Here is an 18,316-nt window from a genome sequence, read left to right as displayed (position 1 = left end):
CTGCAACATTACTCCTCCTTTGCCACATAAGATAATGAATCACAGTTACAGGAATTAGAACACGGAGATCTTTGAAGGGCCATTATTCTGCCTATCACAGTATATTTACCACCAAAAACACCTTCTCTTTGACAAAATGTAGTGGATGACATTTCTGTCACCATGGGAATCTCTTCAAAGTCAGCCTGCTTCATGCATGCCTCTCCCAGGCCTAGAAATTTAAGACCTCCAACCTTGCATCACCTGCTTTTCCCAACTAAAACTTCACATTCCAAATGAGATGTTTTAGAGTGATAATAGGGTATCAGTGTAAAGCATATCCAACCAGATGTCTCTCAAAGAAATTGAAAGTTAATAATTTTAAGAAGAAAGGGAAATAGTGTAAGGAAAAAGAGAAAAAGAGTGGTGAACAGATAGAAGTTTATCTTATCTTTCTTGTGTTTGGAGAGGTTATCCTTATTTGAGAAATGGTACAATTTTTTCAGTTCTACTGTCTTGCTGCATTCTCTCTTTCTTTCCCTCTATTTTAATTTTGTTTAATTTTATTGAACTTCTTATGGTCTAAGAATCTATAATAGAAGAACCCTTTAATGCCAGTCCCTAATTTGAACTGATATGACAATACTGACCCAGAAACAAAAGATCCTGGTTCTAAAAATCTCTGAGTTTAGATAGGTTCATACCAGCCATTGTGAGGTCTAGAATATTGGATAAATTGATATTAGATCAGTGCTTCTCAAACTTTAATACTCATAGGAATCATTTGAGGATTTTGCTAAATTAATATTCTGTTTCAGGAGGTTTGGGGTGGGATAAGGCCTATATTTTTTAAAAAGGACACAGGCCATGATACACAGAGCACATTCTGAGTAGCAAGGATTTAAATTGCATTTATCATTGCCATTGCCATTTGCAAGTGTAAAAATAATGTACATTTGATTGTTTTTGTACTTTTGTCAATTGTAGGTAAGGGAAAAACAAAACATTATTGAAAAGAAAGACAAATATCTTGATATTTTTTCTGCCAGAGACAACCACAAGGTTATAGAGTATTGCTTTATGCTGAATAATTGTCCTTGTTAACACTTTAATTAAGTTGTCATGGAAACTTTCCTATTCTCAATTAAGTGGAAGCAAGTAAATTTTAACTACCCAGCAACCATAAGCCAGAAGAAAGGACCTGGACAGTGATACAAATTCAGTCATTTGTTTATCCACCCATTAGTTGTTTTCTTGCATGCCCATTATGAACTCTGTTCTTAGGTTGCAAAGGCTACCTCTAACATCAAGGAGCTGTCAGTATTTCTTCAGGGCATATCAAACATAAAGACTAGACACTCTCTTTCACAATCCCCTTTTGGCGGTTTCCAGACACCCTTAATCACTAGACTGGCTGCTTCTTACTCATGAAGAATGGGAGATGGGGAAGAAGACAATACTCTAGCCAAGAGTCTACCGCTGGTAAAACTGAGTAGCTTTCTTAGCAGCAATTTCTGTGGTTAAACAGCACTCATCAGGAATTTAGCATACTGTAGAACTTTAGGATGGTAAAGGCAGAAATGAATGGGTTAAGCATGTTATGGTCTGGGATTAATGGGATATTTACTAAAGTAATAGCACTGGGAATGTGTTTCTAAACTAATAAAAACAACAACAAAATTAACAAGAGCTTCTTTTAATTATGCGTGGTTGTGTATTTCTTTTATTTTTCTTGCTGAGTTTTAAGTTCTAAGTACTTTGGACAAAAACCCTACTGATCTAAGACAGTATCACAGGTTGGAAGTAGAGAAGTTTTCAGAGATGGCAGAAAAAGAACAAGAAACCAAAACCCAAAATGCAAACATAGCTCTGAACTTTTGACTTTTACTAATACCTACTGGCCATTTACTGTCCTCCTAGTTATTTCTGGCTCATTTAAAGAACTTTCTTTTCTGACTGTGATCAGTGTCACTCATGAGAGTATTGTCGACAAGGCAAGGAAGAGTTTGCAAATAATGGTAAGTCTAAAAGGGGACTAGATTAGATGGACGAGTTTTGGGAGAATTTATATTTGAGATGGAAGGAACCATGAGAAATTTATCTTAGCATTCCTGGGTTTGAAGAAGCATCACAGATTGATCATGATTGATTGTGAATTCACAATGACACGGCATAATGAGATAAAAAAAAATCGGGAAGGCAACTCAAAAGCATTATTAGAATGTATTTCTTTGTGTTGAAAACATAGATAAAAAACAAATAAAACTAAACATACTCAACCAAACTTACTTCAAACGCTGGAAATGCTCTGCAGCCACAGAAATGCTTTAGCAAGGAGTCCATTGGCTTCAAACCTGAAAACCAGGAAAAGAAAACCATCTGCGCACGTTATCAACTTCCCAGCAGAAATGCTGGAGTTTTAAACTGTGGAATCTAAGTCAGAAACTTACATTTTCCCCGAATCATTGCATGGTGGCAAGTTACGTTTTGTTTTGCCTTAAATTGGGCCGAATTTTCCTCTAGTCCCCTCCCTCTTCGTCTTTCCCTTTCCATTGTCCCCTTCCCCTAGGTCTCCTGCCTCCACACAGTAAATTCTGGGAGGGGGGTGGCCATAGGGTGGCTGCAAGAGGCTGGGACTCAGTTCCCCCGTTCTAGCCTGAAAATAGTGGGGGTGGGGGTGGGGGGAGAGAGTCAGCGCAGGGCCGGTTTTCCATAAGCAGGTTTGCATCCCGCTATCTCACACTTTATCTGCCTTACACCTGAGGCAAAGAGCAGCGAGCAGCTGGTAGAGCAGCCCCAGGCGACCGACACCTGCGGGGAAGGGAGGGCCAAGCGCCGACAAGGGACCCTGATCCTCGTGACCTCAGGATGGTGCGTTCTGGCAGCTACTTTCTTTTTCAGTCTTTCAGTGCAGGGGGAGCGTTCTAAAAAGCAGTCGAAGTGCAGTAGGGTAAGGGAATTGCAAGAGCTCCTTTGGGGTCATCAGAAAGTGATACAGGAAGCCAGTGGGAAAGACCGAAGGCGAGAACTGAGCGTGTGGGAGAAGCGCGGGGAGTCCGGTTTCCGCGGGCACGTCTCGTCCCGCCCAGCCTGTTGAGCAAGGACACCCGGCTGAGCCCAAGCGTGAGCGCCGCAGCCGCGCGTGCCGTGCGTGCATTCGCGCGGGACCGACAGGTGCCACTGCAGGGTCCCCTCTTCCGCCCACCGCTCCCTCCCCTGACGCGGGCTCCCTTTCGGCGTTGGCAGTGCGGCTTTGGGAGGCGCGCCCCGGAGCTGCCGGAGATTCGGCCGCGCAGCCCGGAGATCTGGGAAGACGTCAGGTAAGCGCGGTCGCTGCATTCCCACACCCGGCCGGGTTCTCCCGCTTGCACTTGAGATCGGGGAAGTGCAAGGGGGTGGCCCCCTCCCCGGGATCCGGGCTTGGGCTAACCCTGTTTCTTCCCGGGGGGAAGCTTCCCTCGCGCTGCCCGCTGCCCAGCCCCGGGGAGGAGGTGGTGGTGGTGAGGGGGCGGCCAGGGCCCGGTTCCCACGCGAGCAAAGAGGAAGGCACCCGGGGGGCCCGGCTTAGGGCCCGGGGCACTTGCGGCGCCGCAGGGAGGAGGGCCGGGGCCGCGCTGCGCTGCGCCGGCGGCTGCGCTCGCGGACCTCGGCCGTGAGAACGTTTGGGGCGCGCCGGGGCCGCAGTTCTCCCACGGCCGGGGCGCCTGGGCGGCCACGCTGGCCGGTCTCCCCGCAGCCCCGCGCAGCCCCGCGGCCTCCGGAGCAGGAGCAGAAAAGGACCCAGGAGGGTCGCTGGGACGTTAGGGGCAACCCGGGTTGGAGGCCGCGTGTCTTCGGCTTTCAGGAGCCGGCCACGGTGCGCGCAACTTCATCCCGCGCGGGCTTAAGCCAGGAAACCGCTACGAAACCCTGGATAACCTATCCAGGGCAGCTAGCAAACTTCCAGGGGGGCTGCTCGGGGGCTTCAGCAGAGCGTTAAGTGCGTTTTAGCTTCACTTTGTGGTTTTTTGTTTTTTGTTTTAATAACTGCTTTAGCGGAGTCTTCATTTCGGCGTCTTGGGAACTGGTGAGCAGGGGCTCGCCGCCGCCTCGGCGTGTCGGGTGTGTGCGGGCCCAGCTGCCGGTAGAGCTGACCTTCGGGTGAGGACTGTGTTGAGATGTGATCATGTGATTTCGGGCTGCGGATTTCGTGAGTTGTTCTTTTGCACATGGTCGAGTCTTCATTTTGCGCTTGATAAACAGTACACCAGACGGTTGTGCGTCTCCCTTGTGGGGACCGCTTGCAGGCATTTTGGTTTAGAACGTGTTGAGGTCTCAGTTGTTTCTTAAATACAACTGGTCATTTGTGTTTATTGAACTTCATTTACAGCATGCTGGGAGTGACTCGTCAGGGCCTTTCCTGACGGTGATTTCATTAAATTCCCTCTTTACTGTAGATGAACCTGGTTGTAACATCTTTCACCCTCTAGTTACATGTAGATAAGCATCGACACACTTAATGATAGAAGTAAATATCTTGGTTCCTAACATAGAGATAATCTCTTGTTTTTCCTAAAATGGTCATATATTTTTTTTCCTTCAGGAGTGGTCATTTCAGGGACTGTATTATGAAGTGGTAAAAACCAATAATAGCTAATACGCTGAATTAAGAAAAAACGCATTTTAATTTTAAAAAATGAAACCATAATAGTGAAAACAACGACAACAAAAATTATATCTAAAATTCCAAAGCAAATCTCAATTTGTCAAAAAGTCATGTAAACTTCATTACTCCTTTAGGGGAGATTGTGTGGGATATATTTTCTGTTCAGTTATTAAACATTCTGTTCTAGATCCGCTTCAAAAGGGCATGAGGTCCTTGAAATTGTATACAAATCCTCGGGTCACTGCATTTTTAAGGAGATAGTCCATGGTCCTCAAATTTCCACCCAGATCTGTGACTCCGTAGAAAAATAAGAACCATCAAGTTAAAAGATTAAGATACATTTTTTTCCTTGTCAAAAAAACAGGTCCTCTAAATTCAGTCTGCAGCATAGAATATTAGGAACAATTGTAGAAAAAAACAATGCTATGATAATTAAAATATTTCATATAAAACAGACCCATTTGTATGTTTTTAAATATGTCAGGTAGGAAATTTAGTTTATTTTGGGGAAATTTGCAGCATAAATGAGCACCTCCTATTTCTTCTTATACTGTAGAACTTCTTTCTATAATATGGTAGAGAAAATAAAAATTAAAATGTTTATTCGCTATGAAGCCCAGTAGGAGTATAAGGCACTCATGTTCGCTGTAGTATTTTATAGTATATGAAATACAGATACCCCTTAAGGCCCTGCGTCTTTATGTCCAGGTATGAAATGATATGTCTAAGGTAATTTTCTGACATTTAGGAAAGGTGGACGGAAATGTAAAGGTATTTCATTTATGTATAATAATAATCAAAGGATCAAAAAACGTGCGTAAATCTTCATAATGCCTAGTACTGTATCTCTTGTAAGTAATGTTTATTAAAACAAATTATTTAATTATTTGCTATTTTAATTAATATTCAGTCACACTACAAATTTAAGAATTAAGTGATAAAGTTAGAATTAAGTTATTTCAATTATGAATGTCCATAAAATATTTTTCTAACTAAATACCAGCAATTTTGCCAAAGAGGTTTTCCAAATATTAGAGAAAAAGAAATCTTTTAAATCTTTAGCTAACATCATTTTCATTGACACATTAAGGCAGTGTACAATCTTGAATTTTATCAGAAACCGTACAAGGGAAATTCAATCCCCTGCCTACTTTTGTAGTTGGTAGTTGTTAAGCATTAATATAAAGGTAGAGGGATAGAAATTCAAAAAGTTTTTACAGGTTAGTTTAAAATAACATAATGTGCATACCCCAAATCTCTAATTAATCTATTTTTTTTCAGAAATAGATAAAAATAATTTAGCTTTAAGGATCAATTTCTCCAGGTAAAGGGAAATAGAAAAGCAAAGCAATATTTGGATGGGCCGAGCCAAAATGAATGTTGAGATAAGGAAAAAAAATTGGAGGAAAGTCAGAATGACTATATGTCAAAGTCACCAGAAACTTGCTTAGCTTTTCCTTTATTTGCTGGGACGTATAGTTTCGTGACACCAATTTTTATACCACTTAATTAGAAATGTTTACCTAAGCAAAAGTTCTTAAACTTTACTTTTTACTATTTCTCTGGAGATTTGTAAAAACACAAAATACAATTTTTTTCCTTTCTAAAATACTATCAGTTTTTAATGGTTTTAGTCTTTAGGTCATCTGCAGACATCCTACAAGCATTTTTTGGGGGTACAGGGGGCATGGGCAGGCTCCGGGAATCGAGCCCGGGTCTCCAGCATGGCATGTGAGAACACTGCCACTGAGCCACCATTGCCTGTCCTCAACAAGTACTTTTTTTTTTTTTTTTTTTTTTTTTAAAGAGAGAGGGAGGAAAGGAAGGAAAGACAGAGAAGGAAGGAAGGATGGAAGGAAGGAAGGGAGGAAGAAAGGGAAACATTTTTAAACATTTTCTTGTTTTATTATATTTTGTTTGTTTGTTTGTTTTTTACATGGGCTGGGGCCGGGAATCGAACCGGGGTCCTCCGGCACGGCAGGCAAGCACTCTTGCCCGCTGAGCCACCGCGGCCCGCCCTCAACAAGTACTTTTTAAGTATGTGTGCAATAATTTTGTTTTAATCCACCTTGACATGGTATGAGAAGAGTCTCTGGCAATTTTTAATTCTTTGAGTAAACCAATTTGATTTCTCATAGACAATTCCTCAGCTATTCCAAATCATATCTACATGTATTTCTTTCAGAACAATTTGAAGTATCTTACTTATTCCATATTTTTTTTTGTCTCGTGGGTTCAGACTAATAGGCTCTATCTTTCTAAAATCTTAGGGCACGTAGAGTATAAATAGAATTATTTGGGAGATGTAAAGGGCTTTAGAGCCAGCTTCCTCACTAAAGGATAACATGCAAGGCTCTAGAAATATGACTTGCTCCAGAAATATGACTCTTGTTGTTTGTAATTACACTCATTGCCTAATTTCTTTTACCTAGAATGATTTCTGGCATTAATAATCCTTTATTAAAATGAACCCTCCCATTCAGAAAATCAGAGACAATTCTAGTTAATAAACTCCCATACTAATGCCTCTAGCCCACCTTAGAAGAAGTTAGCAGAAAGGTGAAACAAGCTAATGGCTTTGGGGGTGAAGATACTGGGGAAAGGGAGAAGGGAAGGAAGTGAGGAAGACCCAGAAAAGCTTCTTCACCTTGGAATGGTCTTCCAGGTGAGATTTTTGTCTATATTCCCTTTGACTGGGCCACATTACACCGAAAGAACCTGTTGAATGGTCTTTTTCACCTACCATACTTCCTTCCTCTGGGGTTTCATTGTTAGAGTCACAGTGTTTGCACATAATGGGTGTCTAATAAGCCGAACTTTGTTGTCTTTGTTATTATCTGTGCTTTGAAGCTACAGGTTCTTCTGTTGGAGAATAAAATCTAAAGCACGTTTTTTCTGTTTTGTAATGCCCCTACCTGGGGTGCCCTGGACTTGGTCTAATGAAGTTGCTTCTGCCTTCTCCAATGACTTGCAGCCTTTTCAGAACTGCTTGTAAACTCCTTTGTTATACCATCCCCAACTATCCTACTCCTTTCTAAGTTTACACCCTTCACTAATTTTGCTCTCTCTTAATTGCCAGAGGATCTAAACTCATGATGGAGGTTTTAATTTCCACACTGAATTGCCATTATTGACCAGGACTTCATTAAACATCTACACCTTTGGCTTTCACAGGACCTAAAACTTTGCGAATTCACAGGTACTTGCGCATAGCCGAACCTTCTAATTGCCCCACCTGAAAATATGAGAATATCATATTCTGTTTCTGATCACAGTCTCCTATCCTTCCAATACATTTTTTTTTTTAGCTTACTTACCACTACTGGACAACCCCTGTCCCATTAGTGTTCCTTATTTGTTTCTCTTTACTTAACTGTTCCATTTTGAACAGATGTATCAACTCTGCTCTGACCTTCAAATTTCTTGATACTTGACCTACCATGGTATCTGCCTCCCCAGTTTTTGCTTTGTCTTTTATCTTTGCTTTGACTTCATTGCTGGGGAATGTCGCTGAACAAAGTGTTATAACTGCTCTCTGGTCAACTACAAATTGATTCATTCTAACATCAGCCTAAGAGATGGTTAATGGGGCAAGAACTTATTTCATTCTTTCTTGGTTAACTCTTATCAATTTCAACATAGTACATGTTTCAGATTTTTCCTGTTCTCCATTTTCCCCAAATCACCAGCTACCCTACTTTTTATTCTTAGCAGAAGACCTTATATCCTAATTCAGAGCACATTAAAGCAAATTTAGGTGGACTGATTTTCAAGATTCAATCTTGAATGAAGCAAGCATTTCTTCATTTAACCTGTTCTGAGCATAACTGCTCTTTTCTTATATTGTACTATAGCATTCATCTCTGTAATATTCATTTTCCTATTTTACCTCTTCGAGCACTTGTACGAAATGCTTTTACATATAACAACTCTTACATGTGTCTGATATAATATTTAGCTCCTTCAACCCAAACTTCATTAGTCTATGAATTAGTATACTTCATAAGGCTGTACTACCACTTGTATATTCATATATCTCTCTTTCCTTGGAGTTTACTTTCCTTTCTGTGACCCAAAAATGTACGGCAAGAAACTGGTCAAATGCCTTGTTGAAATGCATTTCCACTATCTGCAGAACAGCTGTCAAGCAACCCTACTAAGAACAAAAGGATGTAAAGCAAGGTTAGTTTGTAATCATTTGTTCCTACTGGCCTATAGATATATCAACACTTCCCATTTTGAGTGCTCACACCCAGGCTTTTAAGGATCTCCTTGAAATATTGTACAGAGTTAATGTCAAGCTCTTTAGGCTAGAGTTTGTAGAATCTGCCTTATTAACTTTGAAAATTGGTACAGTGGTCGTATTCCTTGTTCTCTGTCAACTCTTCTCTTCATTAATATTTTAAAGATTATTTTAACAATTCCCGTATCTCATCGATACATTTTTTCAGTCTTTTGTTATGTAATTTCCCCAAATGAATGGATTTAGATTCATTCAGGAGATTTAACAAGTTCTTATATTTTGGTTTTTGTATTTTGTAATTTTGATCTTTGTCCTAGCTTTAAACACCATTTTCTTGAGGAAAGGAGATGAAGCAAAGCAAGAGTAAAATAGTTCTGCCTTCCTTCTGTCACGTGTTAACATACACATTTTTATCATCCCCCAGTAACCAATGTAGGCATCCTATAGCCAAGAAAATGCCCTCATCACCGCCAGATATGACAATAAAAAAGAATTAAAGGCTCTTTTTGTTTATGTGATTTTTTTGGACAGCTTCAGCTTACTTTATGCCTTAGACATTTTTAAATTCTTCTCATAGGCTCAAAAGAGCTGGCTTTTTTGTACTTCTCTCAAAAAAGCTTGTTATGGATTATCCTTGTCACTGAGGGAGATACAAGCAAATTTTACAACGGTCCCTGACTTCAGGACATTTAAAGTCTGGATTTGGAGGTAAAACCAATAAATAGTTTCATCATTTTGCATGCCAGCAACTTAAAGAAGAGCTTAAATTTTATTGTACAGTTTTAATAAGTTCTAAGAACCCTAAGGGAGAGAGTTCCATAAGCTCAAACTACTGAGAAAGTCTTTAAAGAAAAGAACTAGGGCCTATTTGAGATTCCAATATCGGACTAGGAAATTGGGCTTTGAAGGCCCTTCTCAGATGTAATTACTCAGAGAAGTGGAAAGAGCATTCTAGTCAGAGGAAAAGAAGCAAAAGTGTGTGTGTGTGTGTGTGTAAAGCCGGTGCAGAGGTAGAGAGGGCACAGCCAAACCTTTTTGGTTAGGAGTGGTACTACTTTTTTCTCCTTTTCTTATTTCCTTTCAATCTCAAATTATACCCAACTTCTCAGAAACTTCCCCAGATCTTCCAAATCTGATTTGATGCCTTGTCAAGTTTTCCTGCAACACCCTGTACTTTACTTAGTGTATTATTAGACTGTATTTTAGTTGCTTATCATATTGCCTGTTCTCCCCAGTAGACTGATCTTCTATAAAAGAAGGTACATTTCTCTTCAGTTCTCCATTCAATTTACAACCACTTAATAAGAGTGCTCTCTATATCACAAGCACTCAATAAAAACGTTTACTATGATACAGGCCTGTGTGAAGCAAGGAAGCTGTGTTGGAGAGTATTTGTCAATAAGGTTTATGCTAAAAGGACCAGAATGCCAGACTGAGCTTCCGCTTCACTTCATCAGATAATGTAGAACCTTTTTTCTTTTTTGAGTTTTGGGAAAGGAATCATGGCGTATTCATAAGTAATAATTAGGCCTCTAAATCAATTCAAATTATTCAAAGATACGCATTTCTAGCCTTAAAATAGGAGTTTATTTGGCATCCTTACATTGGATCAGTCATTTCTATCCTAAGGTTGAGCAATCTTATGACTTTAATATTTAGTTTATTAGAGATTTTCTTATTTTGCATTCTTATTCTGTATGCATGCACTGAAATTATTAGCTCTTTATTCTTCTCCATTTTCATTCCTTTTTCAGTTTCAGATAAGATCTTTTATTGATAAATAGTTAAATTATCTGTGGTTTATATTACTTAATTAGTAAGACATTGGACAAAGATTTTGTTGTTCCATTAATGTAAGTTGCATATTTGTGAGCACAACATTTCATCAAGGTAGCACCAGGTGTGACAGATTTAGAGGGCTATAAATGTAACATAGAAGGTGATTCAGAGAAACACAATAACATTTTCAATATTTAAGATATCAATTTTTAAAAAAAGATATTCTTACAGTGGATTGCTACCTAAATCTGCAGATGGGATCAGGAAAAGGCAGTTTTCTCAGTGAAAAGTATTTTGAGTAAAATTCCATAGAACTAAAATATTTGCAGCCACTAATTATAAGTTAACAACATTCCTCTACTCCAAATAACAATTTAATATTCCACAGCAACTATTTCTGGTTCTTGTCTGTGGTGACTGACTCAGATTCTCAGGCTTTTGTATCTTATTACACCAAAAAAATTTTCAGCACTGGGCTACAGGAGAGCTGTGATATTTTTTGATAGATTTTATACTTTTGTTGGATAGCAAATTATCTTAACTGAAGTTGCTGCCTCTCTCCCTCTTATGATGATCCCCTTCACTTTGAAGTTAAGTTCATCTTGGCTTAGATGGGGTTAGCACCTGTAGCTCACCTGTTGGCTTGGACAAAAGCAAAGTCATACATGAGAAGTATCACAAGGCAATCTGCCACCAAGGTTTCTCTTCCATAGGTCCTGCCATAAGACCTGAACTTATTTAGTTTTATGTAGTCCTTTGGATTGTATGTCTAGGAGTCCATAAAATAGCCATTTTACCCAGAAGACAGGTTCTGCTGCTGCTAAACAACCTGTTTGCCCAATAGTAAATGTTAACTTTTATTATACTGCCTTTTAGGGGAGCATGTACTCTGGACATAGGCTTTTTAAAGTAAGAGATAAGGAAACCAAAAGGCTAGTGTGGGGGGCATAAATGAGACAGAGAAACACAAGTAGGGCCACTGGACTGCAATATGGTATTCAAAGAACGACGTACAAAGCCAAAAGAAAAATCAGAGAGGATGCCTGGAAAACAGATATTTCTTGCTTTAAAATTTTGTTCCATATTAGCTTTTCATCGGTGTTTGAGCTTAGGACATTTTTCTTCACCAGCGTATTTTGTGGCCTTTGTTACTTACCTAAATCAAACCAGAGTAAAGATCAATTCATTTACTTCTATTTTAGCATTAGATCTGTTTCATTGCATAGTGGAAATTAGTAGCTGCATTTATCACAGTCTGTTTTATACATGGCGAAGTGTATTTGGCTATGATTCTTTATATAAGCTGTCTGTGATAATTAATCTCTGGTCAGTAAATATGAGTCTCAAAAACTTTTACTGCATACCGTATGTTAAAACCATTTTTGTAGTCTCCATAACTTCAAGCACACAGTTCGGCAGCCATACATTACCGCATACCCTCGGTCCTTCTCTTATTTGAATACCATGTTACCACCATAGTGTTTCAACTGAAAATGATTTCTATAATCGTCATCAAGCTTTTTTTGTCTCCATGTCTTTGCCTTTTGCACAGATTGTTCCCACTCCCTGGAATGCCTTTCCTTGTTTCGCTGCCTTGCTATTTCTGACTTATTCTATAAAACTCAACTCAAGTGTCACTTTCCCAAAGAAGAATTTAACTGGTTCTCTGTGGCCAGGGTTAGATGCAGAACTGCGTCCCCATGGCAATCTGTAAATGACTGATCCTGCTGAACTGTATTTGTGTGTTTTGTTCTGCTGCCTCCATTCAAATTCTAGCCTGAAACATTCCATAAGGGTCTAGTGTTTCCCTTGTTTTCGTTTGTTTGTGTTTTTTAATTCCTGCAATCTCATTCCTTAGAACATAACAATAGGCCTGCAATCTCACTTCTTAGAACACAGCCATAGGTGCATACTAAATATTTTGGGGATATAGGAATGATTGACTGAATGAATGAATAGTTGAATAGATAAACTCAGGAATTCAGGGGGACAGAAAGATTAAAAATTCTAAGGGAGAACAAGTAGAGCAGTTATAAAAGAAAAGTCTTGAAGAAGGCATGTTGCGATGGAGTCCAGAGCAGCATATAAACCTTAAGAGTAAAGAAACTTCTGTCTCTTCCAGTACTGGAAAAAATGAGCCAGTGGTAGTTAGATTGTTAGGGTGATGTTTAAGTAAACCTCGTGGGAGAACTAAACAGAGGTAGACAAATTCTTCATGAGATATAAATAGAATATATAATTTGTAAGTAGTAACTATATATTTCATGGAAGAATCCACAGTCATTATATAATTGTTTGAAATGAAAATAAATGTTTTTTAACATTTAACATATTTAGGTCATTTTGATTGAAGTATATGGAAAATATACAGCCTCACACTGATGTATATAGTTGGAAAAGGGAAGAGTAGTTTAATAGTCTTTTCAAATAACTGTAGATATTCTTTGGTACAACTCCAAAATTCGACAAGTGCTAATTTCTTAAAGGTTGGCTTCAGTGTAGGACGTGAAACCATTAAAATCTATTGTTCTGTCTTGCACTTTGAATGGATCTTTTAGTCAGACATGGTTTGGTACTGTCATGATGAGATAATATCATGGTAATTGGGAAAATATTGGTTCACTGAACTTTTCTCATCTTCCAAATGTTGATGCATTTTATTATACAATTTTATAAAAATCACATTCATTAATATCACTACTGATCTCATCTGGAAATTTTTTTACGTATTGGGAAGCTGGCATTCTCACCATGACAGATGTAGAGAGAATAGCTGTGGGTTGAAAAAGCAAGTCTTCCAATCACCTTTTATTAAGCCAGAAAGGCATCCTTTTATATAATAAAAATATAAATAAAACATCCCTTACTTTAGTAAAAACATTACTAACTATTGAAATAACAATTTGAGTGAAATCTTAAAATTTAAAAGAGTTGAAACAATTTACTGCTGCAAAACAAAGCAACAAGAAGTATTTACTTCTGTCTGCAGGTGAAAGCAAAGCTTTGGGATTTCAAAATAATGACTCTTTTTTTGACAATAGTGACTTATAGAGATCATAGCCAGTATTACCTGCAAAGCTACTAAGAGCCCACAGAAGTTCCGAGAACAAATTTTGTTAATCCTCAAAAATGCACATGGAATTACCTCAGAAAATTCATTGTAAACATATATTCCATGATTAATAGTGCAGTGACATCCGCATATGTCACGTAGGCTCTGGAACACTGCACTGTACCCTTGTGGGAGAATGAGAGTGAAAAAGGTAAATAAAATCTTACTTGTTTTGAAAATAGTTTTGACCTTGTAGATGCCCTGAAAAAGGATTCCCAAGAGTTTGCAGGAGGTACTTTGAGATCCCCTGCTGTAGGTCAACCATTCCTTAAAGAAGGTAACGTAAAAGTACCAGGATAATTTTACATCTATGTCCAGGTAATAATAGTTAACATTTATTCAACATGTTACATTCCAAGCAATTTTAAAACTGTATTCCTTCATCAGACCCACTGAGAAATATACTTTTCTTATCACTGTTGAACAATGGGATAATGCAGGCAAACAATAGATCAGTCACTTACCTAAATGACTTGCTTTGTGGATTAGAGGTGAAGCCAGTATTTGTTGCCTGGCAGAATTCATCTGCTTAATTACTATGCCTATTACCTTTCTGCCAATATGCAGGATTTTCTTATGGTGTGTAAATGAGCCAAGTTTTGTATGTTATATAAAAAATAGCATCTATTCATAGTATTGTCAAATTAGATTAGACTCTACAGCATGTGACTTTTAAGAGTTAACTTTCTAGGGTCCCTGAACTTCGAAAGAAAACACATAAAACAAGAAAAATAAATACATTTGAAAGAATTTTGATAGAATTTGATGGAAATTCAGTCAAATTTTTAAAAATCTTAAAATGTTCCCCCATTTAATATTGTTATAGATGTAACATTTCGAAACATGTCTTTATTTCACATCATTTCTTGCAGAATATTTTTGCTGGATATAGAATTCAAGATAGATAGATTTTTGTTTCTTTTTCCCTTCATTCCTTAAATTTTGTTGTTCCATTATCTGCTGGTTTACATTTTTTGATGAGAAGTAAGTAAAAATTCTAGCAATTTTTCCCTCTTCATTGTGTGTCTTTTTTCCCTCTGGCTGTTTTTCCCCTTTATCTTTGAATTGAAGACGTTTGACCAAGTATACCTGTTTGTGGTTTGCTTTGTGTTTACCCTGCTTGGGTTTGCCGAGCCTTTGGATTTGTGAGTTGATGCTGTTATCAAATCTGGAAAACTCTCAGGCATTATATCTTCAAGTATTTCTCTGCCCTTTTCTCTGCTCTCTGCTTCCCTCCTTTTTTTCTTTCTGGGATTCCAAGTACATGCATGTTAAACCTTTTGATATGTCCTACAGACATCAAATGCTCCCATATTCTTTCACTCTTTACTCTCTTGGTGTTTCTGTTGGGCTTATTCCTACTCACCTGACTTGGAGTTCATAGTTCTTTTCTTCGGCGGTCCCCAGTTCACTATTTGAATGGGATTTTAAATTTCTAATATTGTATTTTTTTGCTTTCAGCATTTCCATTTGTTTCTTTTTCTTTACTTTCTGTTTCTCAACAGAAAGTTCCTCTGTATGCATGCTATCCAACTATTCTGGATTCTTTAATATATTTATCATGGGTATTTTGAAGTTCATGTCAGATAACATATTTGAGCCGTTTCTTGTTTGGTTCTGTTGACTATTTCCTCTTTTGTCAGTGGATCACTTTCTTCTTCTTTGCATGGCTATGAATATAAATATAAATATGTGCATATATATAAAATAGCTCCAATTTATGGAATACTGAGTCAATCTAAGCTGAAGTTGAGCTGGATCTGAGTTTTGTTGCATCCTTAGATTCACTTCACCACTGATTTCAAATGTGCAATTAAGGTTTTCTTTTCAGCAAGGCTTGGGATTTAACACACATACCGAAATTTCGGTATGCTGTTTATTCCATAACCAGCTTTTTTGGTTCTCCTGGTGGCTCGGAGTGGGTGCTGTGCTCTTTGCTCTCCTAGCATTCTGCAACTTGAAAGATCTCTCTTCGTCGTGAGGTCCTACTCAGAGCTCTCAGCAGCCACATCCTTATACTGATTGAAATTCTGGAGTCCCTAGAGAGATTTCTCTCAGTTTCGCTGCTCTGCTTTCAGGCTTCAGCAAGCCACAGTCTCGTGCTTAGGGAAAGCACTGCACTCCACAGAGAGGATATCTCTCAGGCTTTGTGCCTTGCTTCCAGCATTTGATGGTCTGCTCCACTCTATGAAGACCAAAGGGAAAAATGTGGTGTGTGGGTGGAGCACCTTAGAATTTTACTCTCTCATGCTAGCCATGTGTGGCAGTTAAAAGTTTGATAAATGCGAACGGCTTCTCTTATCCACCACCTATGGGAGGTTCTGTCTCATCCCACCACTTCCTCAGGAATGAACGCAGCCACCTGCCATCTGATGAGGTTTGACAGATGTATTCACATGTTGAAGCCGCCACCACAGTGTTAATAACAAACATTTACATCACCCTCCAACATTGTCTTGTTCCTTTCTAATCCATTCTACCCTGCTCCCTGTCCCCAGGCAACCACCGATATGCTTCTTTCCTTATAGATCTGTTTGCAGTTGCTAGATTTTCTATAAAAATGATGTTCTCAGATATAATCTGGTATGTTTGGTTTCATTCCCTCAGAATGGTTTCCAAATTTATTTATTTTATTACATGTAATAGCTGAGTAATAGTCTTTTGCATGTATGAATACTTGCATTTTTTATATATACTGTATGGCAGGGGACACATTTCACTCTTTTTCCACAAGAGTGTCCCCTTAACTGCAGCACCATTTGCTGAGTTTTTGTTTGTTTGGTTTTCATTTGTTTGTTTGTTTGTTTTTGAAAAGTACATGGGCCGGGAATCGAACCCTGGTCTCCTGCATGGCAGACGAGAATTCTACCACTGAACTACCTTTGTATCCCCGAGTATATGCAATTTTGTTTATATGTTTACATGATAATAGACAAATTTAAGTTAGTCCCAGTTTTCACTATTACAAATAAATCTGCTGTGAGCATTTGCATATAGGTCTTTGTTTATGTGTTTACATTTTTCTTGAGTGAATACCTAGATATGAAATAGCTGAGTCATATGATAAGTCATTGTTAACATTTAAAAAAAACTATCAAACCATTTTGCAAAGCAGTTGTACCATTTTATGTTCCCAATAGCAGACTCTGCGAGTTTCATTTATTCCACTTCCTCATTAACATTTGGCATTTTCAAACATTTTAATTTTAGATATTCTAGTATATTTTTGCCTTATGACTCATAATGTTGAGCCTATGAAAAGATATTTATTGGCCATTTATAATCCTCCTTAGTGAAATATCCACTCAGATCCTTGACCCATTTTTAACTGAATTATTTTCTTATTGAAAATATACTTTTCTCATATATTTGAATTATTTTCCCCCAGCCTGTGGCCTGCCTTTTTTACTTGATAGTGTCTTTCAAAGAACAAAAGTTTGGTTTTCCAGTTTGATGAAATCCAATTTGAAATTTATTTTTTCTTTTTATGTTCCATGCTTTAAATTTCCTTAGAATCTCTGCTTCATTTGTAGTCCTATGTTTTCTTGTAAAAGTTTATATTTCTTTTTTCTTTAAATTTAAGTCTGTGATCCATTTAAAATGAATTTTTGCTTATGGTAAAATGTAGGATAACGTTCATGATTTTTTTTTTTTTTTTGCAATGACACCAAGACCTAAGTTCCGTATAATGTTGATTAGAAGTGGTGAAATCAAGCATCCTTGCCTTGTTCCTTATCATAGTGCTAAAATATTTAGTACTTCGCTATTAAGTATGAATTTTTAACCCATATTTTTTTAATTCAGCTGTCCATATTCTGGATAAAAGGAGCATCAGACACAAGGTTTTCACAATCACACAGTCACATTATGTGGCTTTATACAATCTTTATACAATCGTCTTCATAAATCAAGGCTACTGGAACACAGCTGAACACTTTCAGGTACTTCCCTCTACCCATTCCAATATACAAGAAACTTAAAGAGGATATCTATATAATGCATGAGAATAACCTCCAGGATAACTTCTCCACTCTGTTTGAAATCTCTCAGCCACTGAAACACCATTTTGTCTTATTTCTCTCTTCCCCTTTTAATCAAGAAGGCTTTCTCAATCCTTTGATGCTGGGTCCCGGCTCATTCAGGGATTTCTGTCCCATATTTCCAGGGAGATTTATACCCCTGGGAGTCATGTCCCACTAGGAGGGAGGGCAATGAGTTCACTTGCTGAATTAGCTTAAAGAGTGAGGCCACATCTGAGTAACAAAAGAGGTTCTCTAGGGGTGACTCTTAAACCTAATTTTAAGTAGGCTTTACCTGTCCTTTGCAGAAGTAGGTTTCATATGGGTGAACCCCAAGATCTAGGGCCTGGCCTGTTGATTTGGTTGTCCCTACTGCTTGTGAGAATAGCAGAAATTCTCCAAATGAGGAAGTTGAATATTTCCTTCTTGCTCTCCAGTCCCCGAAGGGACTTTGCAAATATTTCTTTATTCACGCCCCAAAATTACTCTGCGACATATCGGGGCATCACACTAACCTGGACAAACAAAGATATCATGCC

At 38.4% G+C, this 18,316-nt stretch overlaps 1 protein-coding gene and 1 long non-coding RNA gene across 13 annotated transcripts in view; one reads left to right on the top strand and one right to left on the bottom strand.

The window, feature by feature from the left end:
- Positions 1-3,057, bottom strand: part of LOC143666210 (uncharacterized) — a 28,434-nt gene extending 25,377 nt beyond the window's left edge. The window contains exon 1 of the long non-coding RNA XR_013167462.1: positions 2,269-3,057. This is a non-coding gene — a long non-coding RNA (uncharacterized LOC143666210). The remainder of the gene's footprint in view (positions 1-2,268) is intronic.
- GUCY1A1 (guanylate cyclase 1 soluble subunit alpha 1) overlaps positions 2,658-18,316 on the top strand; it is a 60,096-nt gene continuing 44,437 nt past the window's right edge. For 2 of the 12 annotated variants that reach the window (XM_077139722.1, XM_077139714.1), the window contains exons 1-2: positions 2,873-3,299; positions 4,015-4,119. Coding sequence is in view for 2 of the 12 variants with exons in the window: in XM_077139708.1 (XP_076995823.1) it covers positions 2,848-2,850 (3 nt within the window). In the remaining 10 variants the exon portion in view is untranslated. Of the gene's footprint in view, positions 2,851-2,872; positions 3,300-3,761; positions 3,959-4,014; positions 4,120-6,682; positions 7,824-7,876; positions 8,807-9,444; positions 9,576-18,316 lie in introns of those variants that run through there. The other 10 variants (XM_077139708.1, XM_077139718.1, XM_077139721.1 and 7 more) reach the window with 8 other exon arrangements.

This window comes from Tamandua tetradactyla, chromosome 22, assembly GCF_023851605.1.
Source record: "Tamandua tetradactyla isolate mTamTet1 chromosome 22, mTamTet1.pri, whole genome shotgun sequence".
Lineage (NCBI taxonomy): Eukaryota > Metazoa > Chordata > Mammalia > Pilosa > Myrmecophagidae > Tamandua > Tamandua tetradactyla.
The sequence above is the reverse complement of the archived record's forward strand: the minus strand, read 5'-3'. Positions and strand labels throughout refer to the sequence as shown.